At 41.5% G+C, this 27,395-nt stretch overlaps 1 protein-coding gene across 1 annotated transcript in view; it reads left to right on the top strand.

The window, feature by feature from the left end:
• Positions 1-27,395, top strand: part of tafa5l (TAFA chemokine like family member 5, like) — a 61,010-nt gene that overhangs the window by 15,102 nt on the left and 18,513 nt on the right. Inside the window, exons 3-4 of the mRNA XM_053848498.1 lie at positions 5,574-5,701; positions 19,826-19,874. Of these exons, the coding sequence (XP_053704473.1) occupies positions 5,574-5,701; positions 19,826-19,849 (152 nt within the window). The 3' untranslated portion in view covers positions 19,850-19,874. The remainder of the gene's footprint in view (positions 1-5,573; positions 5,702-19,825; positions 19,875-27,395) is intronic.

Here is a 27,395-nt window from a genome sequence, read left to right on the forward strand (position 1 = left end):
AAATGAAGCTTTGGACTTGACGACACGATAGGAATTGTATCATAATATATGTCACAAGCAATAACAGCAGAGAGTCTTCTCATTTCCATGGCTGTTCCAAAAGACCATGTGAAGTCCTGATAAAAATAATTAGTTAATAAATGCCCTTAAAAGCCTGTTACTGTGCTGCTGGTGTCCAGCAGGATCTCTATTGGGTTGAGGTTCTTTATTATACACAAGGAGGCTCTGCCCTCCTCTGTATGCAAAGTATTTGCTAATGATGCCAGTCTTAGTCATGATATTTCAGAATTTCACTTCAAGAATGTTGGGTACTTCTCCTGATGCTCATCTTGCTGAGGTTAGCTGGCCACCAGTGGAAATGATTTTTGTGGCACTGCTTCAGCTCAGATTGTTGTTTCAGTACCTCTGCTTGAAACATACTTGGTCCAATATAAATATGTGTTCCCAGCATATATTAACCAAACCATTCTACTCCAGAAAAGGGATGTAATCCAGGTTCATGACACCAACAAAGTGAAGACTATTTATGCTTGCTCTGGGGATATGTTCTCATACTCATTGTATCCACGTGATTCTCTTTTAATTCCCATCCACACAGAATAGTTTTCTCACTAGTTCGCTGTGTTGGGCAAGTTACTTTACTCGTACTTGGTTACAGTTACCTCGTTCAAAAGTAACTATTACTTCAAGTTACTCATTACTTTCAAAGTAACTAGTGACCAGCAAAGTAACTTTTTTAAACTACATCATAGCAGAGCTCAAACATAATCCTCTTAGAACAATCACGGTCATGGGGCTGGGTCGGGAACAAGTGCAATCCTATTACAAAGCCGCCACTTCGTGACCACTTCAAATGAATCAATGACAATATTGAAACTTTTGATGGGCATATTTATTGTCGTCATTTAGATGATAAACTGTACTTTTGGCAGTGCAAAATATCAACTCTTATACAGAACGCTTGGTCGTAGCAGGAACAAACCAATGCTGGTGATCAACACAACTATAGCAACTGGACACATGAACTGCAGTGCAAACTCTTCCACAACATAACTTGCTTCTAGTATGTTCAACTGCTTCTGAGATAAAGCCTGCGAAACAGGCGTTCCGAATTCAAGCTTCTGCTGTTTGGCTGCAGTGGCGTCAGACGAGTGAACCTTAGCAGCGTCTGCTTCGGGCTCTTTTTCCACGAGCTTGGTCCACACGTGCACTTTCTGAAGATGTTCCGCCAGATTGGAATTGCTCCTTTTGGACGTGTTTTCGAGCCTCCACATAGCTTGCAGGCCACTACAATATTTCTCTGGTCTTTTACAGTTAAAAAGGAAAAATAATGAGAATATTATGCCACTCGTTATTACAAAAGATAACGCATTACTTCATAACAACCCTGCAGTTAGTTTCTGTCCATGGTTACTTTTACTTCCTGCCAGGACGCTCTCTCCAAGTTTATTTTTAGATATCATGGAAAAACTGTCCACAGTTTAGATAATTTTCCTGAGCACAATAACCGCAAACTACTCTGTTTTGTTGCAGTATGTATAATTTGCAAAGCAATTATTTTTATTTATTTTTTTGAACGCAGCAGCGAACAAAAATTGGACGTGCTATATTTAATATAGCTTTGCCTTAAAAATCCATTCTGTGCTTACCAACAACTCGTCACGATTTCGAGTTCATTTCATACAAAAGCACAATTTTCTCTACATCAGATTTGTTTTTCCTGTAAAAATTTTAAAAAGTTGCTTTTCTCTTGTTTTTTTGGTTTTTGTTTTGTAGTCCTTTCTTCATGATGCATAAAACAGATTTACTTACAGCCAGTCTGTGTTGTGATTTATATTTCCTGTGTATTACATCCAAATACATTTTGAACTAACTTCCTTTAAGTTGAATTGGTTGTTGAATCAGCCAAACACTCTCTGGTCCTGAAAAGTCTGCTGCTCTTGGTCTGTTTTGTTGTGTAGGGTTGGGCAAACTTGGCACTGGGCGCTGAGGGGAACAGATGGTGTTACATGGGATCTAGAGGGAGGTCCCTGTCTGTGTCCCAGCAGAGACGATGGCAGCTGACAAACCGGGCTTGATGTCCTCAATCACTGAGCAGCACCAACAGGATAGGTCACTATCGGAGCAGACATGACAGCCAGCTGTTACGCTGTCACATGAGGATCACATGAGGTTTCCAAAATGATGAGTTTCACTCCTGATTATTTTCTTTTCATGGCTCTCTGACCGTGCTATAGAATCAAGTGATGTCCAAGACATTTTAGCACAGCATAATAATCTCTATATAACTCCAGACATCTCAAATTTTACACTACAAGATTAAAAGATTAGTTCTGAGGCCCTACTCCTGTCGATTTTTAAAATGCATCAAGTTTGGGAAAGCCTTCTCTTGAGTTTAAATCGGCTCTGGAGTTATCACGGGGGATATGCGCGGGTGGTTTACCCAGTCAGCTCTTTAACTTGACTACAACTGCGTGTGCCAGCAGTTTGGACAGATAGCTTTTGATCGATGGAGACAGGCAGAGGCCAAACTGCTGCTCTGTTTTTTCCTCTCCTGCTTGTGTCATAAATGCAAGCTGATGAAGTAAAGTATCACAGCAACAATGCCCAACTCATCTTTTCGTTGTAGACAGAGTCGTGAGGGAAAGTTATTGAAAAAGCTAGAAGGCCCAGTAATCGATTTGGCCAGCTTAATACATGTTCACCTTTTCAAACCTGTTCATAATCAGCACCTGAGCCACTTTGCCGGATCAGCTTTTATTCCTCGTGCTATAAATTGAGTTTTGCTGGCGCTGTAATGTCCTAAAAATGACCAGCTTGACGGACAGCTGTTGAAATGACGTGGGTTAGTGTTGCTGGAGTGCAAGGAAGGCTGCATTAAATGTATTCATTCTGCCCAGACAAACCTGAATTGACCTTTATTTGTCTCCAAACTGAATTACTAAGTCTGAATATTGTTTTTACAGAGACAACTGTCTGGTTCACTGATGCGTGTCCTTGCTGTAAACCACACTTCCTTCCCTGAATCAACAATATCTTCAGCTATTTGCAGAGGGAGAACGACTATATTTTGGTCTCTGAGCCCACAATGTGATCAAATGGCTCCATGTATACCGCCGAAAGACAGGTCTTTATTGTATTCTGACACTTCAGAAACCAATTTCAGGCCGTTAACAAGTCCTGCACCAGGAATACCTCATCACAAAATGTCACCCACCTCCCTTTCCACACCTCTTCTGTCCGTTCCACCCCAAAGTCTGGTGGACAATTCGAGAAATTGTCGTTGCTCTCTTTCAATTTGTCCACTGTGGTACCTGGTTGCGCATTGTGCTGGCCCCGGGGGATCATGGAAAGGCAGGAGCCGTAGCCCCGGCCAGGTCCGCCGAGAGCTGATAACCTTTCAGTGTTGCTTGAGCACACTGTGTAAAGAACAATCAGAGCTTATCAGCCTCGACCACTGGCGAATGCTAATTCAATGTCAGGCTGAGAGGCTGCAGAGGGAGAGCGGGAGCGTGCATTGCCAGGGATGTCGCATGATGACAGCTTGATGAGCGCAGCAGACGGATAACTCGCACAAGTTTAAAGGCCTCTGTAATTTATTCTCCACTTATTCTCATTCACTGGTTGGATTTCAGTCATCGTGATGAAGGTAATCGAAGCAGAAGGGCACTAATTATTCCTTCTACAGCCAGAACTGGGAATAAATATGAGGCATTGGAGCAGCAACAGTTACTTTAAACCTGAACTTATGAAGCTTGGATACTTCCCTGTGTCAAAGTTCATCTAGTTGTGAAGTTTCAGGAAGGAAAATTTAACCTTTGTGTTCTTGGATTAAGGACACTTGAGTTTTGAAAAGCTTGTTGTGGGGAATTTCAGCATGATAAAATACAAACTCTGAGATACTGTCAGGATAGCGCAGCTGCTCCAAGCTTGTTCTAGGTTGTTTCACAGGAATTGACCATAAATTGACCGAACACTTTGACAGCAGGGCAACATGACCATTTGTATTTGTTTGAAAGAAATACGAGATACAAGATCATGATTGGAATATTGTTATTTTTGGATGAGAATGCGAGTGCTGCGAGTGTAGTTGTGAGGTCCTGGGGTCGCACCATGTGCATTGTTCACAACAGACCTTTCTGTGTGAAGTTAGCATGTAGTGTAGTTGACGGGCCCTAGTGGGTTTCCCCTGGGCTGCCTTGTTCTCCTCTACAGTGCAGAATATGATGCATACAAATGAATCAAAGAAAAAAATGTTGCTGCTGCTGTTGCCTGCAAGACAGAATTAAAGCCTTTATCATTCTGTGTTCACATTCTGAATTATATGAACCCATATTTGCACAGCCCTATAGGTCTCAGATGTGACCATTCAGGTCAACGGAACCTAAACTGGTCTGTTGAAAAAGAGCGCTGCACATGAAGTGAGCTGTAATAGTCAATTCCAAATGTCCCTGATTTTGGAGGGTTGTGATATGTGCTCCAAATATTATTGTTTGGTTTGTTAATGTTGAAGCCTGCAGCAATATGTTCATTTTACATTATTCCCCTGCACACAGATAATGGATCAACAGTGTTGATTTCTGGCTGTTTTACTCGCTTCCTTCAAAAAAGAAACGTTTAGTTTTACTGATATATATTTGACCTTTTAGGAGTGCGCACTGAACTAAGGTCTTCAATGCCTCCAAGTAGAGGGCATTTGTCTGTGCTCACGGCTGAAAATAACAGGTTAAAGGTTGTTTACGCTTGAATCCCTGAGGCTGTAAAACATTCCACACAAAGAGATCCGGTCAGCCTTTAAGTCTACAAGTTAAAACTGCGAGCACCTGGTGTCCATGTCAACATTTCCTCCAGTGTTTTCTTTTAGAACACTTATCTGTATTCAATAATGCATCATAGTCCGTCGGTGAAAGTTATTTAATTATTAATAAAGAGCCTTGTACAAGATGGTGTGTAAACAGCTACTTAATACGTACTCAACACTGCATGGTAATGGTAGTGTAATGTCTTTGATCTTTTTAACTTATTTCCCTTATGTGAATATGTCAGAAAGCTCTACATATTTTCTGTAACAGAAACTTCAAAGGTGGAGACAGGGACATGGACATGCATGAGAACCCAGCTCCTGTTATTTGGTGGATCTTTCTTCAAACGATAAAGGTCCTGTGGTGTTTACACACTTTATGGAGGATGTCAGGTGTCTGAAGACGCCATAGATGCCACACAAAACATCTTGCTTTTTAAAAAGGATTGCTGTGAAAGCAAGTTGTAAAGCGGTCGGCCACATGAACTCTGCAGGGAGAAAATCTGTGTTTTCTGTGCGGTAGAAGGAAAAGTTAGCATTAATAGGCCGATAATTTATGGACCAGCAGCTGGTCTCAAAAGGTTGCTGCTGCCGGCATTGCACAAAGGGTGGTTTAACAAGAACCTGATTAAAATCCTGCAGGCTTGTGGACACAAACATGTGAAGATGTTTTGCTTTATCTTGCTGAAAGAGATATTTTCCCTCAGATATATAGTTGATGTTTTCTTCTCCTTAACACTTTTGCTTTTTCGTTACCTCTTGTCACCTCCAGCACGAATTGTTCGGAGTCGTCAGTGGTGTGAGATGTCTCCCTGCATGGATGGGGAAGTCTGCAGCCTTCTCTTCAACAGATCTGGCTGGACCTGCACCAGGGGAAGTGGTCGCATCAAGACTGTTACGGTAATCGGTTTACCTTACTTTCACTTCACACTTCAATATATTTTTGATGAAATGGATTGATTCTTTGAGGTCAGTATTATTCTGAAGGGATATTGAAATGAATTATCTGCGTTATGGGCGTGACAAAATCTGGAATTTACCTCTCGTTCTTAGTCGAGAGTGAGGCACTATATGGCTTCCGAAGAAGACTGGAGGGATGAGGCCAATTCTGGACCTGTGCAGACTGAACTCATCCATCGTGGAGAGTAGCGCAGGGCTTATACAGTACATTGGCTACCTCTTCCCCCAGTTGGGTGGAGAGTACGTAAAAGGCGATACCCTTAAAGGGATAAACAAATATAAAAGTCTGTTACAGGGCTCCACATGTACTGATAGAACTAGAGTTACATCCAATTTCTCAAGGCTTCTTCTATGTCAAGGCTACTTCTTTAGCAGCACGTGTATGTGTTGCAGTACTGTATGTGAACCTGACATTCACCATTATTTACTATTCAGAGAAGACCTTTGGTGCACAGTCCCTGACTCAGTTTGCTGAAGAGAACAAACTGTTATTTGCTATTTCAGAAGAAATGCTCTTATTTTTCCTGACTTCAGCCTACTGAAGGTATTGTGCAACACTAGTCTTTGAAAAGACTTCTTTTTGGACTCTCAGAGTTCGATGCTTACATAGTTGTGAACCTCTTGTTGCATGTGGGTTATTCTGGGTTTCTGAGGGTCAGCTGTTCCCATTGCCTTCTATAGGAGAATGATCACCAGTAGTCAACCTTGCCAGTCATTAACTGTTGTCATGGTTACCAGGTCAGCTCTTGCCTTGCAACTACATGTATTTTTCTGTGTGAAAACCATGGCTACCTAGGCTCGCACATAACCCATTTTGCTTGTGGAAGTTTTTCTTTAAATAGAGAATGTTTTTTTCATGCTGACAGTACAGTTATGAAACCATAAACATGTACTGTGAAATCTAAAGCTTTTTCAACTTTTCAAGATGGGACTCAGTCTAGTTATATGTCTCTGTGTCCTGTGACGAACTGTCGACAGGGACTTATAATGGTGGAAATCAGCTACCTTGAAATAGTTGATTAATGTTCTGATTTTTTTTGATGCAACAAGTATTAAAAAAAGAGACGTGCGTCTGTAGCAGAATGTGGACACTGTGAAGGAGAGCACGATAATGGCAGAAAAAGGACGATTCAGAAGTGCTCTTTTGTACCGGCAGTAATTATTTCCATTTCGCCCTTCAGCCATTCCGTTTAAAAATAATCATGTCTTTATTTTGGCATGAACGATAGAGATTGTATGATATGAATCAACTTGCGGAAAACCGTGTCCGTGTGACGGAAGATGTAGCGAAGTGCATCTGGATGTGATGTCGACAAGAAGTGCAGCGTGTTGATGTCAGCGAGAGGTGACAACCAGAACAGTGCTGGAGCAACTCATTGTCAGGTAGATGAGGTCGATGGTCAAACTGTGACGGGGTCTGTTGATGTCCGCTCTTTTCTTTTCTTTTCTTTTTTTTTCTTCAAACACTGACGCGTTATCTCGTTCTCTCTCAGTCTAGTCCAGCAGCCCCGGGCAGCTGAGGCAGATTTCACGCTCGCCTTGCTTTTGTGCATTAATTCATCCTGACGGCATACTTAGGTTAGTGGTTTGCTTTTGTACATACATTTATGAAAATGCAAATGATCCTTCTCTGCATATTTCTAACAAGCTGCCGCCAAGGAGAGGTTCACTGGCTAATAGCAAGCGCTTATATCTTTGAGGCGGCCATGAATAGTGAGGATTTGGCAGGAGAAGAGAAGCAGGATCCAGAGGTATTTGTCGAAAATGGGCGAAAAGCTCACTCTGGAAGACAAATGAAAATGAGAAATCCATACAAAGGATTGATCAAGCAAGCAAGGGAGGGAGAAAAGGAACTGGATCGTGGCCCAAGTGGCCGTCTGTCAGGGCAGCATCAGCCTTCCATTTGACATTGGGCATTTCTGAAGAGTAGATAATGACTAGGCTCATTATTCGCACATCTGGACAGGACTTAGAAAATACAGTACACTAGACCAATCATGATCTTCACATAAACCGTGCTCCTTTTGATTGTACTCAAAAGCATGATACAGATGGACTGCAACATTATTTTGTAGCAGTTATGATTTCACTGTCCAGAAATGTTTAGCTGAGAAGTCTAGGCTTGAGCAGCAGCTGCAGCAAACCCGAATCTATTCTGAAGCAAGATTTTTATAAAAGCTTATAAAGTGGTTCTCTGATGCCGTCCTTCAGTCTGGCAGTCTCATAATACAGCTGTAACGTCAACCATATTTCCGACAAAAGGCATATGCAAATCAGTCTGCCCCTTCTGTGCACTCTCCACCCCTTCCTGCACAGCACACCGCTCCTCATCGACTAGCCCCCATAGCCCGGTACAGGCCTGTGATGGGTGGCAGTGCCCGGTCACACACTCCAGTCTAACCTGCTAATGGAAATTGCATATGCAGGCCGATCTTTGCTGCCAGCCAACCATTACTATGAATCACTCTCTGGAGGCCTCCCCAAACAAGCCTGCAATTTGTCTTCACTAGCAAACCACTGAAAGGTCCACATATGATATTCTCCCTGGTGGAGAATTCGGCAGGGGTGGGGCGGCGTGTTAGGAGGTGAGCGTTATAAGCCTGACAGGAAATGTGAATTGGATGAGAGAAAATGTGTACTCGGATTGGAGCAGACCATCAGAAATTCAATTTGACGATGCTTTGCAACATTGCGTTTTGGTTGTGTTGGGATCATTGACTTGAATAATATAAATCGGTATGGCCCACCACAGCAACTACTCAACCATAATCTCTCCCTGTTGTGTCAAATTTAAGGATTAAGTATTTTAAAATTGTATGGAAAATAAAAATTCCTCTCAATAATTTTCTATTAATATATTCTGTTTCTAATAATTTTACGCTGCTTCTCATCAGTGAAAATCGAATTTCCATTTACATAACAAAATACACTTTCCACCTCAGCAATGGCTGAGATTTTTCTGTTACATAATAGAAAATTGGTCATCACTGAAGTTTTGAATTCTGGAAGCATGTATCATTTTCCGGCCTAAATCACATCAAAATTCTCTGCCTGTGATGCTGCCCACTGAGTGTGAAAGTGTGCCTGTGCTGGCATGGCGTTCATTTTTAAGCTGTCACTTAGTGAAAACCTGATTAGTTCATTTTTGTTAATATTCCAGCTCTGGTTTTATGGGTACTTCCTCCCACGAACTGCAGCTCGCTGGTAGCTGGAAAGACGAATCTGTGGTTCACCCACACAACAAATGCTTCTTCTGAACACAAGTGTGGCCAGGACTGAAACACTTGGTTGCTGTTGCCAAATGACATTCAGAGAAGAGGTTCTTCATGCTAAAACTGCAAGCAAGCCAGCAGACACTTGCATAGAAGCTGTCATCGTATTTCATGGACTACTGCAAAGCCTGAAATGTCTGCAGTTTACTGTGTCGGATAGAATTCACAGAATCATTCTGAAATGACCCTGAATTCAAAACAAAACTGGTTCTTACATTGACTGTCTAACCTTTGCCATGCTTATTCAGGCTCATTGAATATTTCAAGACCAGCTAATTCACCTCTGTTTTCATCACTGCCGCAGATACCATTTTGGAACATCACGTTTTCCTATTCACGGATGTGTGGGGATGTTTTTCCAAGTGATTTTGTCAGCTATTAAAACTCACAACTTTATTTACACTCCTCTGCATCCACCACAAATGTGTCAGACTAAAAGGGTTGGAGATCAAGTTCGCGTGTCACTTTAGTCTCCCTGTGGTGTTGGGAGCCCTTTGTGACTTGTCATCAGTTCACTACTTGGAAGTAACACAACTTGTTAAAGCTTTGAAAAGAACACTAGAGTCGTGCTGGAGTTGACAGATTCTGGTTGGAATCCAGGAGTAAACAACAGAAGCACAAGATAACAGGCCTGTTGCCAGCATGTCTTGTCTTTTAGGGGGCTGGTAATTTGTTTATTAGATGTACGTATCTTTCTTACTTGGGTCCCAAGATACCTTACAGACAGCTTTTGAAGAATCCCATCAACAGTTTTCCTCTTGTGATGCAATGTTTTGTGATGCCAGCTTCAGAGGAAGCCAAACCGTACTGTACTACTGAGAAGGTGACTTCCTTTTTCACCACAAACAGGAGAATGAAGCCAATTTTTCTCTATTCAAACACAAAATGAGGTGTTCAAGGTGTTCAGTATTTTTATGTTTGCCACGGTCGTCAAGTTGTAAAAGTAGTACATCTTCTGAATGTTTTAAGAGACAGATTTTCGGTTGTTTTCTGTGTGGCAAAAACTGATATTTATCATCATTTTTGGTAGCACTGGGGTCCTGTGTTAAATAAATACCATTATTCACAGTCACAATGTTGTGTTTTGTTAAAATTCATGCATGCAATGATGATATGAAAAATGTTTAAAGAGGCTCACTTCTTCTGGTGAGCTGACTTGAATGTTCTTTTTAGATGTTTTCGATACATTTGAGAGTGTGACAAAGCAGAAGTGACAGTTTTGAAACTCTTGAATGAGAGTGAGTGCACAAGTAACTGTGGGCGAACATGAGTGATGTAATAAATAATATTCACGCTCAAATGCTTTTATGAAAATTTGTAAGCGTGATCGGTTCATGTGTTCCAGAAACTCTGCACAGAAGAGGTTGGAATATGATAAGGCATAAATTCTTTTTGAATTGAGCGTACTGCTTCTTAATTTGCATTAAAAGCCTGGAGGTGACGTGAGAGATTGACTTCCAGGAACATGATGGTGTTTTTGATGGGCCACTTTCCGAGGATTGAGTGGATAAGACACTTGAGATGAAAGTGATTCCAGATGTTGACAGATGTTTAACTTCACCGCTTGTTTCGCTGGATTTACACGCCGTGTTTCAAATCAATATTTACTGACTGGAATACTGATTTAAGAACGGGAATCAGGAGATGGATTCCAAGTCAGAAATATTCAGTTGGAGATGTATAAAAACTACAGGGATGATAGTTCTGACATGAGGAGACTGGTCAGACCCATTGAACCCTGGATGTGACCTCAGGAGGTGTTTGAAACTTTTGTGACAAAGGTGGACCTGAAGTTGGTCCTGATTTAATAAAATATGTAAATGACTTTTCTCAAAGTGCTATTATCCTTCATTCATCATTGAGTCGAATTTGTCTCCGTCCCTGACCGTATTGTTTTTCTGCAGCTGTTGTTACCAATTTAGACCGAATGCATTAGTCAGCCACAGAGACGGAGGTGCTCTTCGCAGCGCTGATTGATTATCCCTGGAGCCTCTCTTTATGTTCCGTACGATATATTTAAGCCTCTAATCTACATGCAAGATTCATTTAGCCGTAATTGTACCACGAAACAGGCACGGCTATAAACAACAATAATGAGTGACAGGTAAACAACAGGCATATCTCTGGTGAAGACGCACGTCGTCTTCTGCTTTATTTTTGTTGGAATTATTCCCAACAGCACCATTGATTTGTGACTGCAGCCTGTTGTTTTCTGACTCCTTTATCTTTGGTGATGATTTTCCTTTGTTCAGCTCTTACGTGTGCCTCAGTTTTGCCCTCTGGACCCCTCATATCAGATTCATATTCTCAGTGGGACCCCATCCTCATGTGAAGGTGGTCCTCACCGCTAAAATCACTTTCATTATCTGCCGCGCCTCGGCCTCCGGTATTCATCCAGCATAAATGCAAAGCATAATGAGAGTAAAGTAAAGTAGGTTGGTTCTAAAAAGGATATGTGCAGAGCTGCGCACCCGGAGAAAAGGGACGTGTTATAAATGTGGTCTTGTTCCTGTGACGGCACTAAAGTGTTTTTCAAGGAAAACGGCGCTGGAGGTCATTGCAGAAGTATTTGCATGTTAAAAATGCATCAAAAACCAGGGCAGAGCTCGGCGTTCTTCAAGAGGCTGCTGGCTTTCACTCTTATTCACCGATGCAATCACTGAATAGCCATCGTGGAGAACAGGTCTTGGCTGTTGAGGTGCTTAAAGAATGTTTTGGGTTTTTTTTTTTAATTCTGCACCTACTCGACTTGGCTCCAAACATCTTATGTGTTTATAAAATGCTAAGTCTTTGTGAAACTCTTAAGCATGAGGTGATGACTAAGAGCAACAAGGTGGAACGGTAGTTTCAATAATAACCATGAAGGAATTGGTATAGGAACCAGGGGAGATGGAAAGTAGAGATGCCAGTCAGCGGTTTGTGACAGAGGAGTGCAAGCTGGAGTGGAAGGGAAGCTTCATAGGACAGTAGTGAGACCTGCCATGTTGTATGCTGTGGACGATTGCACTGACAAGAAACGCTGTTAGAAGGGGCAGTCAAAGGTTTTCACAGGCTTGTTTGGACAAGGAAAGAGACAAGTATGTTAGCAGGAAAGCTCATGAACTGACCAGGATAATTTGGACACGAGGGGAGACATGATGGATCTCGAAGCACCATATAACAGAAGACTACTGCATGTGATGGAGGACATGATCAGGATCTGTGTCAGTAAGGAGGGGACAAGAGGTTAAAGGTGGACTGGCATGGTTAACTTAAAAAGTAATGTACATTACTTTTTTCTTTTGTTTCCCAAATGTAAAAAACTATCAAACTCTGTCTAAACAGGACGTGTAATTCCCTAAATATATACATTTCATAGCTCACCAATTGCTGAGCTCAATATTTACTGTCCAAAGATTAGGGAAGAGTTAAAATACATCTTCATTCAAGAATTGGCAGCTCTGTCGTGTCGAAATGGATCCTCAAGGAAACTAGGATCACATACAGTGTGTTGTCTTTGGATGTGACAGCCGGCGGGAAAATGCGTCCCAACACATGGCAACGCAACAGAGGTTTTGCTCCATGAAGGGCTGTGGATTCCATTTACAGATCTTCTATTAATCAAGCAGAAAAGAAAAATACACTGGCTGGGTTTGCGCTCATCTGTTTGTCGGATACCGTGGCGTGATCATCAATCCTACAGGGGAGAGCGCAGTGAGTGAAGCAGAAAATATATTGAAATAGGGATAGACTGATAGAGATGTTGCAGAGTGATCCAAGAGTATCTTTCACTGAGACTTCTCGTTTTTCATTTGTCCAACCAGAGGCGTTGGAACACGAAGAGACAGCAGGAGGCTTCTTGATTATATTTGCCATGTCTTATGTTTGTTCACAGGGAATACATGAAAAAAACGACAGGGTTTTTGGTATTGTTTTTGTTTCCCTCTGCACTGCCACTTCTATTAAGCTAGTTCTTTTATCATTTTGCTCTCAGTGGGCATGTCCCCCCCTTCCCTCCTTTCCATCTGAGACCCAGAGTTAATGTGGTCTCTTCTGCTGTCACTTTCTGCATACTTTACTCCTCTCCTCCATTTGAAGTTCTGTCATTCTTGGGCTTTGAACTGCCATATGTGTTTTGCCCTGAACACTGCCTGTCTCCTAAGCTGTGACTGGTGTGAAATCGTCAAAGCCATAGGCCACGTCTACAGTGCCCACATTTTTATTTATTTATTTTTCTTATGGTGTTGAAATATCTTGAGATGGTACCGTCAATTCCACAATCTTATTTTGCTCCTGTTGGTTCGTGTTTTTATTTCTATGTGAAACTGCGATTCATGTTGAACATTGGCGGTCAATGTCAGGTAAAGAATCCAAATATTTGAGATGTTCTGCAAAGCTGCACGTCTGGCTTGAGACTTTGTTAATGTACCGGATAATCGATCCCAGATACAAGTGGCAGATAGCTCAGAGTTTGATGATGGATGATGGATGGATAGTTAATGTACACTCAAGGCTATAATTATTGTCATGTTGTGATGTTTTGGTAATAATGCATCGCTGGATGAACAAACCAAACATCAAAAGATCTAATGATTTGCTCGTAAGTCACGTGTGGCACACTAGTGTGTGAAGTATGTGTATGAAGCAAGTTCAGCAAAGAATGCTAAGGATTTGTCTGGAAACTCAAAACTACAATAAAATCATGCAAAAGAGAAAGACAAGATCCAAACAATTCAGTAAATAAATAAATAAATTGTGATATATTTTTGCCATATTGCTCATCCCTTTCTCAACACATTTGAAACAAATACATTTTCTGCTATTTGTTTTTGCAAATAGCATGGCAAAATAACAACCGAGTGTCAGTAGTTTTTCACAAATGAAAATGTTTTTTTTTATAGGACTTTAAGCACGAGTGAGCTTTGGCCGAGGTTCCTTTGGTGGTGTGCCTCAGCATTTTTTCAACAAACCAAGGGTGCCATGGCTTGAAAGTGGTTGAACAACACTGGTGAAGACAATTGTCTTGCAACTCCTCACAACTGCTTCCTAGGCACCCTCCAGTCCTGTCTTCAACCCAACCACTTTGAGCAGTCGTGACCCCTACATTTTTTGATCTCATCTTTGAGTTATTTTGATTTTGTGCTTGTGCCAGGATATAAAACGACAGGGCCACTTGAAGACATCATCTGTCTTTCGTCCCACAACATGTATTTTTAATTCTCCGTAATATAACCTGAAAAATTCTAACCATACCGAGTATGGGCACATTTGAATGTGGTGAGTGGCCAAATTTGGGGAAACTCACTGTCGTGACACTTGTTGTGTATGTTCTTTAGTTGTTATGTACAATGCTTCACTCTGCACAGAAAGGCCCTTAAGATATTACAATAAATATGCAATAAAAGGCTTTTACAGCACCTCCTTTCAGGAGCCGGCGACCTCTCTTGCTACTTTGACAATAAAACATACATGGCCAAAATGTTCCTTAAATCCCATCCTGACTGTGTTGCCTTATCATCACCTTGGTTTGTGACTGATATTAAAGTCGTGACATTCATAAGCAGTTAATATTTTGGCTGGATCACTGTTAATTTGTTACTTCTACCGCTAATTCCTCTGCCATTTGTTGATAAGCACGCCACTAATTATCTGAATTGAATTTGAGTGCAACAGATTTATGATCAGATTTATTTAGCAAACAGCAGATGATGGTTTAAAACATTGACATGTGTCTGTTTAATCCTCCTGCTGTTCAGCCTGGTGATTCTCTGATACTTTCTGATATAGATCTGTCTATCGTTTCCAACTTCGCCATCCTCTCTGGGCCCTTCATTTCCTTTTCCTCAGTACTTAATATCTAAACTCCCGGCATCCATCACACACAAGATCAAAGATTCTCCATTCATTTTGTTGCAGCTTTGCTCTTTACTCCCTGGAAACCGTCTTTTGCCTCTGTTTGCTATTATGTCCTACTCCCCTTCTTTTTTTTTTTTACAGTGTTCCATATCATTATTTACCTGTTTGCAAATATATCACCAATGATGACACACCAATTTTATTTGCCCTTTCACAGAGGGAGGGGAAGGAATTACATAAAGTTTGTCAGCCTTTTTTTGCTCAGCCATTTTTGAGTGAACGTTCAAGGCCCCTCCAGCCACTCTTCTCATCAACTCTGTCTGAAACAACAACAGCCGGCTTCGTTCTGCAATAAAAAAAAAAAAAAACAGCAGCTAATCCCTGAGTATTTCTTATACGAAACACCAGACTGAGTGTAAACAAGCCTTGTAAACATGTTTGTGAAAGTTCTAAAAGCCTTTACTTTAAAGATTACGGAAATCTAAAGTAGTCACAGTCTGCAAACTTCTCAAGTTCAGCAATATTGCGATCTCTTCCACTGTCAAACATCTGGTTTTATTGAGATAAAAAGAAAAGCAGTGCACCGAAGACACCCATTTATTCTCCCCTGGAAAGATGATTCTTGGTTAATTACAGTTGACCACCTTTCATCCATTTCGCTTCCTGCTGGATGCATCATAATTTAGAGTTAATCCATGGAAGCAAGAAAAACATTGCTGTAGAGCTGCCCTCTGACTGAAGGGGTTATCCCTGTTGTCAGTGCTTTGGAAATGCAAATCTAAAGGTGCCTATACAGACCATCTGTGCAGACATGATGTTGAAGGAGGAAGGTAATGATATTTTCTAAAGCTCTGCTCATTGTGAGCATCAATGGAGCTCTGACCCCTGAAGAACAAAAATCAATAGTGAATAGGTTTTCAATCCTCAGCTTTCGCATCGCAACATCTACAGTATGTACATACAGGATTGTGAGAAGTATAGGTATATACTACCTACATGCGACGCAAGTCATGGAGCATCTGTGCCTGAGCTGGCGTTTGGGTCATGAGAGTAAATACATATTTGTGTGTAAGTGCAGTTGATTTAGTGTGGCTCAAGTCTTTTCACAACCTGCCCAGCAAACTCACCGGATGAGGGGAGAATTGTAGGGATGCAACGACTTATTCAATGGGTTCACGAGTCGACCAGTCGTGGCGTCGCCGCTGTCTTTTCCTCTTATAGGAAACTTTCACACACCTTTTGGAGTCATTGAAATTCAAATCTAAAGTTCACTGTTCACCCACCCATCCATGCCATATGCTGAATTGTCGGCTCATCATTGATGTAGCGGGTGACCGGTCCATGATCAAAATAGTCCCAAGTTGCTGCCATAGAAAATTGTATAAGTAGATTTTACCCATCAAAAGGCTTTTCGACCACAGATTTTTTTTTACGCAGCTCTGTGAAGTTATTCATTTGTGTTAAATGGGAGACTGACAGCAGCTGGGTCGGAAGCGTCTTAGATGGCGCAGCTATCACACGCTGGTATTACAATCTTGAATTGTTCGTTCTAAATGTATTACTCTGAATTGTTGCTCTGTTAAGCTCTGAAATGAAATAATTAAAATGTTTATTATAATTCACAATGATTCATTAGCTGAGCTGCTTCTCTAATGAATTGCTTCTTTAACTTGCTGTCACTTGGCAATTAAAAACGCTTTATGTACTGTCCATGTATTTATATAAAACCATGTCTGTTTTCTTTAGTTTTATGTCTTGAATTATTTCATTGTGGCCATTAGTCTTATGCTATAGCCAGCTGGTAGTGAGAAGCGTTCTGTGTCTACTGGTGATGAGGAGCTCTGCGGAGAAGTCCACTTCCCAGAAAAACCAGAGGGAAAGACTTTTATTTACCGCAGTGGTGGCACGTGGCTGTCTCGATAATGGCAGGGTGCTCTGCCAGGGATAGTTTTGCAGCTTGAAGTGCCACCAGACATGCAATCTTTGCTTTCTTTCCCCTGGAGCTCTGAGGAAACAAGCTCGGGCTGCAGCTGGAACTTCTTTTTTGGCTTCGACGCTTAAATAGTACCTTGGCTGAAGATTGGTGTCTTATGAGGCACGGAATGTATCCTAAAAACGACTTTGATCCTAAAATATGCTGCGTTGATGATAAGGAAGGAAGTTAATTGAATCCCTTAATATTTTTCTGCCAATCTCTCCTGGCGCTGGTTCAAAGATCCAGGCGGTGCACTTCTTCTGAACTGTAAAACTTTATCATTCACGCGCAGAGCTCTGTGTTTACAAGTGGCGATGAGACGAGGGCACCTCCAGCTCAAAGTCGAGGTCAGAATGTTTCAATTTCAATGCGACATAAGCAATTAGCGGCGCACTCATTCGCTTTCCCGCGCAGTATCTGTGAATCTGCCTCATCCCTCGTGCCACGCAGAGATGAATATGCCTGCCTTGTCCTTGGATTTGCGAGCACATGCGGCGAATGTTTACGGGCACGTAGGGTTTTCAAACAGCCGCAGCTTCACATGCGCATTTCCTCCCATGGGGGCGCACTCACCTTGTTACCCTTTTAATGAGTGGAGCAGTTAATAGTGTCGGCCACTTCTGCTGCCTCAGCGGTCGGATTTCAAGATTCCCTCGGATCGATCAATACCTGACAAGAAGGATGTGAGTCGGCATAAGAGCCAGATTTTTGTGATCGTCCTTAAAAAGAAATTTGGTCTTTCCAATAAGGTCTCGAGAGATTTTATGCTTATTCGGATCACCCACTCTGGTCTTCCAGCTCAGCGTGGACTGTGAATGTAATCAAAAAAGGAAAGGTTTGCACTGCAGATTCTATTGTGGCTCACTCTGCTTTTCTCCCTTCCAGCAGCTTGGCCCTCTCTGCTCATTTCTCCTCCTGTTTTGATTTTAAGATGCAGTGGAAGTACTTAGCATTTAGATGACATGCTGCGAGAGAGGTGTGATGGATCAGTGCCTCTTCACGGGGCTGATTTTCGTCGACAGTGCTGGGCCTCAGCCGCTGCCTGGACCGTACTGTCACTGTTTGTCATTTCATATTAAGAAGTAAACTTCCCTTTTCTTGACTAGAGTTTTGACAGACTTCGACCTGACCATCTCAGAATGTCCACCACCACCCTGGCTTTATTAAGCTTTCTACGTCATAATTGTCAGCGTAGTTTGAGTCCCTCTTTCTGCCATATTTAATGTGGGTCACTGCTTATTCAGGACGGCGATAACTTATCGTACACGATATACCGCCAAACACAATCTCCACGATGACACTTACGACACACACGATAAATTTAATAAACACGGACTTACGCACGTGAACATGACGAGACAGCGATGGCGCACTTCAGTTCATGATCATAGTTTTACTTATTTTTTTAACTTATTTTTAATACAGGGAACCTTTGATGGTCGACTCTGTCTCTCTCTCTGTGTTTATTGTATTAGATGGAGTGGTCCTCATAGATTCTCTGACGCAATCGCTGCCTGGGTTCTCATCAACACATGCAGGTCTCCCACTGCGCTGGTGCCTCTGCGAAACACCGTGGTGAAAATAGATATTGGACGGAGCTCCGCTCCGATATTGGCAGCAGCGTCCTCCTCCGCTTCTCCATTAGGGTTCACTGATCCCGGACACACTCTCACAGGCAGCGCTACCGCTACGACCCGGCATCAGTTAGGAACCATCAACAAATTCTATAGCTTATTAAATTCTGAAGTATCAGCGAAATGTTCAATACGCCAATGGAAAACAACCATTTTAGGAGAGAGAATTGTGAAAATGTTTTTCATCACACAAGACAAAGGCCTGACGCTTTGTATAATGATTTGGAGAATAGAATATGACTAATATTATATTATACTACTGATATTTCTTCAATAGCATCTAGGAAATGTGTCCAGACTGTTCCATAGTTAAAGTCAACTGTTCAAAGACATGAGATACAGACAGCTCAATAAGTTTCATCATAAAACTGTTTCAAGAGAGACTGTAGTGTCCAACACATGGAATAGAATGAAAATGTATTTATCGTGATAGTTATCGATATCACCGTAATTACATTTATAGCGATAACTTTTTTTGTCCATATTGTCCATCCCTGCTGCTTATGAGTGTGAGCAATGTTCTTGCTTGTTTTTGCATAAATAAAAGTGCCATGTTGACAGCTTGTTTTTGAGGATTTGCTGACACAGATTTCATTCTCTCAGAGTTAAGCTGAAAGTGGCACTTGGCGGTCTGAACACATTACGAGCTGGTGTTTGCGATGCCATGCCAGCGATTCAAGGCCCTGTATTATTAAAGATTTCAAGTCTTTATTTTTTGCTGCTGACGGCTGGCCCAGTCGCAAGGAAAAAGCAGCGGCTGCAGGGAATGCCAATGCTCTGCCGAGACAGCACTGGTCTGATTGGCTGAACACACCATTAGCTCTCCGATTATGATTAGCCGAGTCATTATCTCCACAAAAGAGGCTCATTCACCAATATTAAGAAAGCACGGGAGCCCTTTTCCTCCTGCAGCCAAAGGAAACACTGTGTGTTCATGGAGAAAACGTCGAAGGCAAGATGTTGTTCTTCACAAAAAGGCTGATGCGCTTTATCACCACCCCCTTTTTCCCGCATGTGTGATTAAACGTTCCATCTGTGTGATGTTGCAGACGCAAGAATATAAAAAGGCTCCTGGAGTTGTTAATGCATGTGACAGGCCTGACCATTACTCACTTATATTTCCTGGTGTTGCAAAAACGCCCGTGTCCTCAGAGGTCGGTAAAAACAAGGGAGGACAAAATGACCTTCAGTTTCCATCACCTCACCGTAGCTGCAATTTGAAGACAAACCATCTGTGCCTTTCAGTGGACATATGCCACTGAGCACAAGGCCAATATGTTGAGGGAGAACTTGATAAAATGTTTATGGGACGGCGCCACTCATGTCAACTTTCTACTTTCTCTTACAGCCTTTGCCAAAGGCGCCGTCGTAGGATGCAGCAGACCAACCGAAAGTTTGTAAGTACTTGAGAAAGGAAAAAAAAAATCTATTTTGTTTTGCATATTTTAGCTTTTATTACTACTGTGATATTGTTGTTGTTGTTATTATTATTATGAAGCAATGTCAGTCATTTTTTTGAGATACAAATAACTTCTCAAACAGTACACATCGGAATGTTATACTCTGTATCGACAACTATCAAGAGATAGAAGGGTGAGAAGTCGTAGTTTGGATTTTTTGTCCATAAAGCTCAAATGAAAAACAAAATGCAACTAGCAAAATCAATTCCAATGATTCACATAGTATTTACCGCTATGTGACTTGACTGTAGTTATTCTGCTTTATTTGTTTGGTGACTTGATTTTTTTCTTTCATTATTTGAGAAAGACGAAACTCTTCAGCCCTGAATCTTGCACATCCACACAAGTATATCTGAAAAAGATTCCAGCTGAGTTGCAGGGACGTGGTGCCCAGGCCTTCAAGGCTTTAGCTCCACAAGTGCAGGTCTGCACATGAAAGTGGACTGAAGAGCCGCAGAGGAAGAATAGACGGTGATTTGAACATAGAGTAGTTCAATTAAATTGGACCGAGGTGAGCTATGAAGCAATTTCACCCACAATTATTGGACGGTAAATTAGAATTTGAAGTGGTTTTCATATGACTGTGATGATGGACTCTGCTGATGTTTGGCCTACATAACTACTGGTTCAGCAAGGTCCATTCAGTTCGATGCCATTTATTATTCACGGCGATTAGAGATCGTGCATGTTGAGAAATCTGAAAGTGCACCATGCTACCATATTAAAGTGTGGTATTTTTAAGGGTAAATGTATTGACATTTTATTTTGCAAAGGACAAATATTACACTTCTGGTCATCAGTTTTGTCTCGAAATCGAACTTGTTGTTGGAAGGGGAGGGTTTATTGTTCATCATACATTTAGTTTCCCTCAGTTTGCATTGCATCATTGATTCCTGAGTCCATTAGAGTCGGTGTACAAAAGATCTATAAGTATTTCTCTGGTCGACTGAGTACATATTTAGCCAACACCCTGATATGACCTTTTACTTGTTTGATATTTCAACAGACATGTTTTTATTCTTTTGTGCTGATCGATACTTCTCTATTGGGATAGAATCATGTATTAATGTTCTCTGTGTGTTAAAAACATTCTGTAATGCACAAGTACTGAAAAATGTCTTCAGTAACAGTCAACAGTCTTTATTGCTTCTTAATGGGTCAGTGCCATTGATTCATCCAATGCATAAATACTGCAAAATTTGAGGGCTGCTTGGCAGGTCCTGCTCACAAAAACACTCTGTCCCATTCCTTTCAGAGGCAAACAAATATGCTTCATTCAAATGCATCGCCAGAAACTCCAACTATCACAGTATGGAACTAGTAGCTGTAACGTTTTTATGTTCTGCAAAACAGGGCCATTTGAAATCTGCACGCCTTCTGTCTCCGCGCCAATATTCCAAGATTGATTTCCCCTCTTCCACTGAGAAAACAAAATGAATCACGCACAATTACCAAGGACGGGCAGAGAAGGGGAATTGAGGGAGGGCGTCATAAATATTTATTTGCCTGCACAGGGAATTTCTGCAATTCTATGTGGATTTGCCGACTCATATTTAAGTGTCGGAGTGATTTATATTTGCCGTCACGGGTGTCAAATTTGTCCACTGTCAACTTGAATTATTAATGCATTAACATTTATGAGTTTAGTCCTAAAATACAGTCACGGCAGGGCCTTGATATTGAAAAGGGCTCGATGAAATGATTGCTTAAATGAAGTCATCACCGCAGGCCTTCTATTCAGGTTATGTTTCCAGGATGGTGATGCTTTCAAAAAGTATTCAGCAGTGCAGCAGCGACTGGTAGCTGTTTGTTCGATGGTGAAGCTGACAAGCCTGCAGTCCAATGTTTGGAGGCATGAATAGGAAACTCATGTTTTCTGTATTTAATAACCTAAATATTTTGCTTAACGCTGGTTCCACTTTCTAAATTTGCCTGTAAACTCGAGCGGAGAAGCTGTCGGGTCATAGATTTAATGAAGTGAATGGCTCAGCAGTGAGTCAGTCATGCTGGTTTTTAATGTTTTACCCGGCTTTGTTTTGGAAGCCATGCTATTCGTAGTGCTTCCTAAATACTCCACACTACAACGTGATGATGAAGGTTGTTCAAACATGCAAATGTTCAGTGAAAATACAAGGCCTGTGTGCTTGCATTATTATTTAAATATGTCAATGAAACCAGAGGATATACACATCAACAAAAACCTTCTGATTCCCACGGACACTTGACAGCATGATATCCCTCTTCTGAACCTCTTGTGCTGTTGCAAATAGTAGAAGATCAAATCACAGCAAACCTCAGAGTCATGTTTATTATGTTCACATATTTTCTCTATCTGTGTGTGAAATCATTGCACCACTACTTCCGTTAAACACTTCTGCCTCCTTAATTGTGGACTGTCGTAACACGTAAATGCGTTTGAGTCCACAAGTTGCGAGCTTTTAGAGTGGAGAGATGGCGTCTGAATTTCGACTCATCCCAAGAGAAGCATTTCAAGAGCATGAAACATTGTGATGCTGTAGATACAGGAATGCAGGTAAACCATAGTGTAAGTTATGAGTCAGTATATTGTCTTTGTAGGTTAACATGTCTGACAATAGTTTTTTCAGAAAACTCTTTGTTAGCTTGTTGAGTAACGTAACCTGTGCAGCTGCAGGCGACACATTTATATGGGGCGTGAACGCTGGTGTTGGATTTTTCTTTCACAGTCCAGTGGTTTAGTTGATGACATGAAATGAATCAAGTGCTTTTGTCGGGCAATATATATGTTGAAGTTGACTTGCATTTGCATTTATCGTCATATTTTCTGACCTTTCAGGTTCATTGTTTTACCCTCCAAGAGCAACTGAGGCAAACCACTTCACCTGGACAGTCGGCCCAATCAGCTAAAAGGCTCCTACATTTTATTACAGAAGGAACAAACATAAAGCTTTCAAAGACACTTTGCTCTTCATCCTTTCTTTTCCAGACTTTTCCAATATGGCTCACTCAGTCAACCAAGTTAGAAGAGACTTGCTCACCCGAGTATCTTCACATCCCTTGGTGTTTTTTTTCTGGCATCGTGAAGTTTGAAGGGTGGAGCTCAGTTCTGTGTGACTTCTTTCAAGCTCATCGAGATGCAGGCAGCTGTGTCTTCAGGAGCAGCGCTGTGATGTCGCTCACGCCCTGAACTGCCACTCTACCTGGGATTCTGCTCTCCATGGTGGTTAAAATTGAACTCTAAAAGAACATGAAGGACAGGAAAGCCGGTTGGAATGTTGGACTGAGATATGAAGCTGTGAAGGCTCAGGATATCAAGTCGGCCTGGACACTAGTGGGCGGAGATGTTGCCAACATGGAGGGGAAGACGAGTATTTGAACAACACTGACCTTGTTTACCGCAACACCACTGAACCAACATCAATCCCTGTCTGTTTATCATTGTTACTTCCTTCTTTCTTTTTTTTTTTTTTTTTTTCAATTAGGCGTGTGTGCACCGTTGTGTGCCGGCACCTCCAGAAATACACTGTGAAAGACATATCCAATGCATTAATCATGCTCTTGTTGTATATTTCATGACGCCAAACCACACAGCTGACGTCAAATAAAAGACTCGTTCGGTCATTTCCTCCTTTGGACGTCACGCACATGCATTTCTTTCATTTCGTAGGCCTCTCTTTCATCCTGACATAGAGCTATAAATGATAGAGGGATATATTGATTATCAGCCAGACGTGAAAAACTCTGTAATTAAACCCAACTCATGTGTGATTCAATGTATTTCAGATGACTTGAATTGACTATATTTTGATATGAAATGTTTTGCTCAGTTGGAAAGTTCTATTTGAGGAGTTTGGTGTTTGGCAAGAAAATGTACCTGTATATATTCAAACGCTGTGTTTTATGTTCTGTGGCTCTCATCGTATGAGGGAGCACAAGAGAAGCGGACACAGTAACACGAACACTTGGACTCGCACGTGTCGCAAAAGCGTTTGCTGAACTGGCGAGCCAGATTGATTTGCTTTTGTTTTGGTCAGCTCTGACTCATCCAAATTATTTTCCGTCAAACTGCGACGCTGATTTGAGCTAATTTCATTCGAGCAGCGACACTGTAGGGTCCATTGGAAGTTGAAGCTCTTATCATTCCATTCCGATGTAACGCAATACTCCCTTCACATTTCGCGCACATCTGTGAACTTCTTAGAAATGAAAGTAAATGCATGTCGCTCCAGGTGCAAAGCGACTCAAATATTGCCTCTTCTATTTCCCTCCTGATTCATTTTGAACTGCAATTTTCCCTATCTATTTATGGTTTTGAAATGAATTTCTTCTTGGTGAGATTGATACATTTTTTAAGTATTTTTCTGTCCAAAATTGTCTTTTGTGGTTAACATTGGCTAAATGTTTCAATTTTTTCATAGATTAAAAAAATCAAACGTGTTACATATAAGAAATCCATCATTTGTTGAAATTTATTTGATGTCTTTCAACAGTTGGTTTCATTTAAAGATGAAATCGTTAAAAAAAATAAATAAATAGGGTTTAAACAATTCAAATGTTATGATATTCTGTCAGTTTGTTACAGGAGTGAGCCGTGGTTAGTAGAGAAATTGTGAGAATAAGAACAATAATTTTGTGTCAGTGATTTTCACTTAATGTCTTTGTTTTGTTGCCAGACAAAATTTGTGTTAAATTTCAGGAAAAAAAATATTGGTCCACCCATATTATTGCTTGGATTTGTGTTTAATTTTTCATGGCGATTCTTAGATTAAACCTGACTCATTATTCGGTCCGTAGCTGAAGAACGTGACATTGTTGGCTCAAGTGTTTGTGATTCAGGTGTTCATGTTAGTGTGTCCCAAAACTGTTCGGTTTCAATATTTTTATTTGTTTGTATTAGGAATCCTGTACATCTCCATTGTAGTGTTTGCTTCTATAAAGAGAGGATTTGCTCCTCTGAGCTGCAGTGTGTCAACCTGCCGTCTCTGTGTGTTTCTGTGTTCGACAAGATAACATTTCCACCCATTTCCCCCCAAATCCCCTTCTCTTATTCATCCCCCCCTTCGCAGCTCTCTCTTCATAAATAAATTGTCTCTTTGATGCAAGTTGCTGTCAATCACCACTGAGGCTTCACATGCACATGAGGACAGGGACGAGGCTCTGACTCAAGTTTAGGAATCGGCAAATAAAAAAGAAAAAGAAAAATCATGGTCATAATCTTGCAGGTTGAACACAATAGCACCCAAAACTAAAATTGCTTGACAGTAATTGGTTCTGTGGCCACTCACTGCTTCTATTGAAAGACTTTATCAGACTTCCAGGAAACAATGGAGGAGCTATAAACAACAGCTGCCTTGTGTAGAAACTGGAACAATATTTTTCTATTGCTAGAATAATGGAACAATGGAAATGTGTGGCGGCAGCATAAGAGCTACTGTAATGACATATGTAAACCCATTATGAACCCTTTCTTTTTATTTTTGTCTCAATAGAGAAGTCCCCTCGGGGTACAAAGTGCCGAGCAGCTTACCTCAAGATGTTGAAAGTGCTGTAGCTCGCTCACGACTGATGAAATCTGCCGCCGAACAGGGCGAGTGACGTGTGCGTGGGAGCGGCTGTCGATGCACGCGCCGAGCGAAACATTTGCCTAATTTTGATTTCACACTTTGAAGTATCCGGAGCTCAGATGCCTTGCTCTAAATTGTACAACTTAAAGATGAAAAGGCAGAAATGAAGATGGCTATTTTGGGCGTCCGCATCCTTGCTTGATGCAAGTCCTGTGATTGTGTTAAATGGGTCCATATTTCGCAACAAAACGGAGATTTGCCTTTAGTTGATGAGGAAACTTGAGCCTGCTCTACTTCAGATGAAGGGTTTTAGTCTCGACTTTCTTCTCTCCTTACGTCACATTAGACACAGCTTGTTTACATGAAGCGTTACACAAACACACACACACACACAAATGGTATTGCAACACTAAATTGTGGTCGCTGGAACGTACGAATGACTGACCCCCCTTTTTTTTTTTTTGCATGAATTATTTTTGCCAATTTGAAATCCAGCTTGTGGGAACAACATGCTAAACAGCGTCGGGAGTCAGCGTTTATGCCAATATGAAAAGCCTGCTTACTGATCCATCGTGCTAATGAGCAGGTGACTCACTAGGGACGAGCTAGCGCAGCGTCATTAGGCAGCAGAGCTAAAAGGCGACATGGTGCTTCGCTAGATGCTACTGTACTTAACACTCCGCTCCATTACGGTTGCACTCAGCCAGGAATATATCATGTGAATATGATCTGATCTTCCACTGTCACTGGTTGTTGGAAAGGCTTCTCCAGCGAAGTAAATAAACTAGAGAAGCATTGAGAGTGCGCCATCACAACCAAGCAGCGTCCGTCCATCCCCAATAGTAATCCTTTATAGCTTCAGATTCCAGTGTCTTGGCTGTTTGTTTTGAGTCTATACCTTTATTTGTTCTCTTCCTATGATGATAATTCTAAAGATACCTTGCAGAACATGTTGGAAACTTGTCCTGTCCTCAAGCCCTCTTACCATCTTCTGTGGAGTTATATGCATGTCAGCCGACAATGGTCTTATCTCCCAATGTCAAAGAATCCTTTTAAAAAATCTCACATATCTCCTGAGAATTTCACCCATAACATTAAGTTATTTTGAACACAGAGAGTTGAAAATCCTTGGTGGATATGATAAATAAAACCCAGTCCAGTAACTTCCAGTTGTGAAAGGCCTTGACGCTCTGGCTAAAGGGTTCACCCACAATCTGCCAAGATAAACACTCCTGCATGAGTGAGCTAATTTGTTTGCCTTGTTTTGTTTTTGACATCTCCCCCTGAAAAGTTCTGAAATACTGCTGCAGTACTGGTATGTTTGTGAAGATCCGCAACAAGGGCTGGATGGCGAAAATAACCCCAGCCGAGCGATGAGCTATTTTGAAGTGCAGTTGCTTCGCCACGCAGCTGCATACGCCAGTGTGTGATGGGTTCACTCGCTCAACGTCAGTGTCAGATTCATGTCTGCTTATGCGGAAGCATCTGCCGGCGCGGCGCTGGGCATTATCAATTTGACACCAGTCAATGCGGAAAGCGGACGTGAAGCAGAATCAAGTGTCATTCACACGACTGAATGATTCTCATCTTCCGGGTTGACATTGTTGAAAGTTCCCCAGCCGTCAAACACCTCGGCCCAGCGTCTTCCTGCCGGGAGACGTCTCCAGGGAGGCGGAGGATGAAGGTGTAAAATGGCCGTTTTGCTGGAGCAACACAAGCTAATTTATCATTCTCCAGGGGTCAGGCGATGCTCCCCCACCAGTGAATTTTAATGTTGTTTTTTTATGGCTCTTAATAAACTCTATTTTGCTGCGAGCGTTTATGCAGAAGAGCACAACATCCTTCACTCGCCTCATTTAGTGAGTCAAGGAGGGAGAGGGCAGGGGCCCAATTCAACCAGTGCGGCTACTTTATT

This window comes from Synchiropus splendidus, chromosome 18, assembly GCF_027744825.2.
Source record: "Synchiropus splendidus isolate RoL2022-P1 chromosome 18, RoL_Sspl_1.0, whole genome shotgun sequence".
Taxonomy (NCBI): domain Eukaryota; kingdom Metazoa; phylum Chordata; class Actinopteri; order Syngnathiformes; family Callionymidae; genus Synchiropus; species Synchiropus splendidus.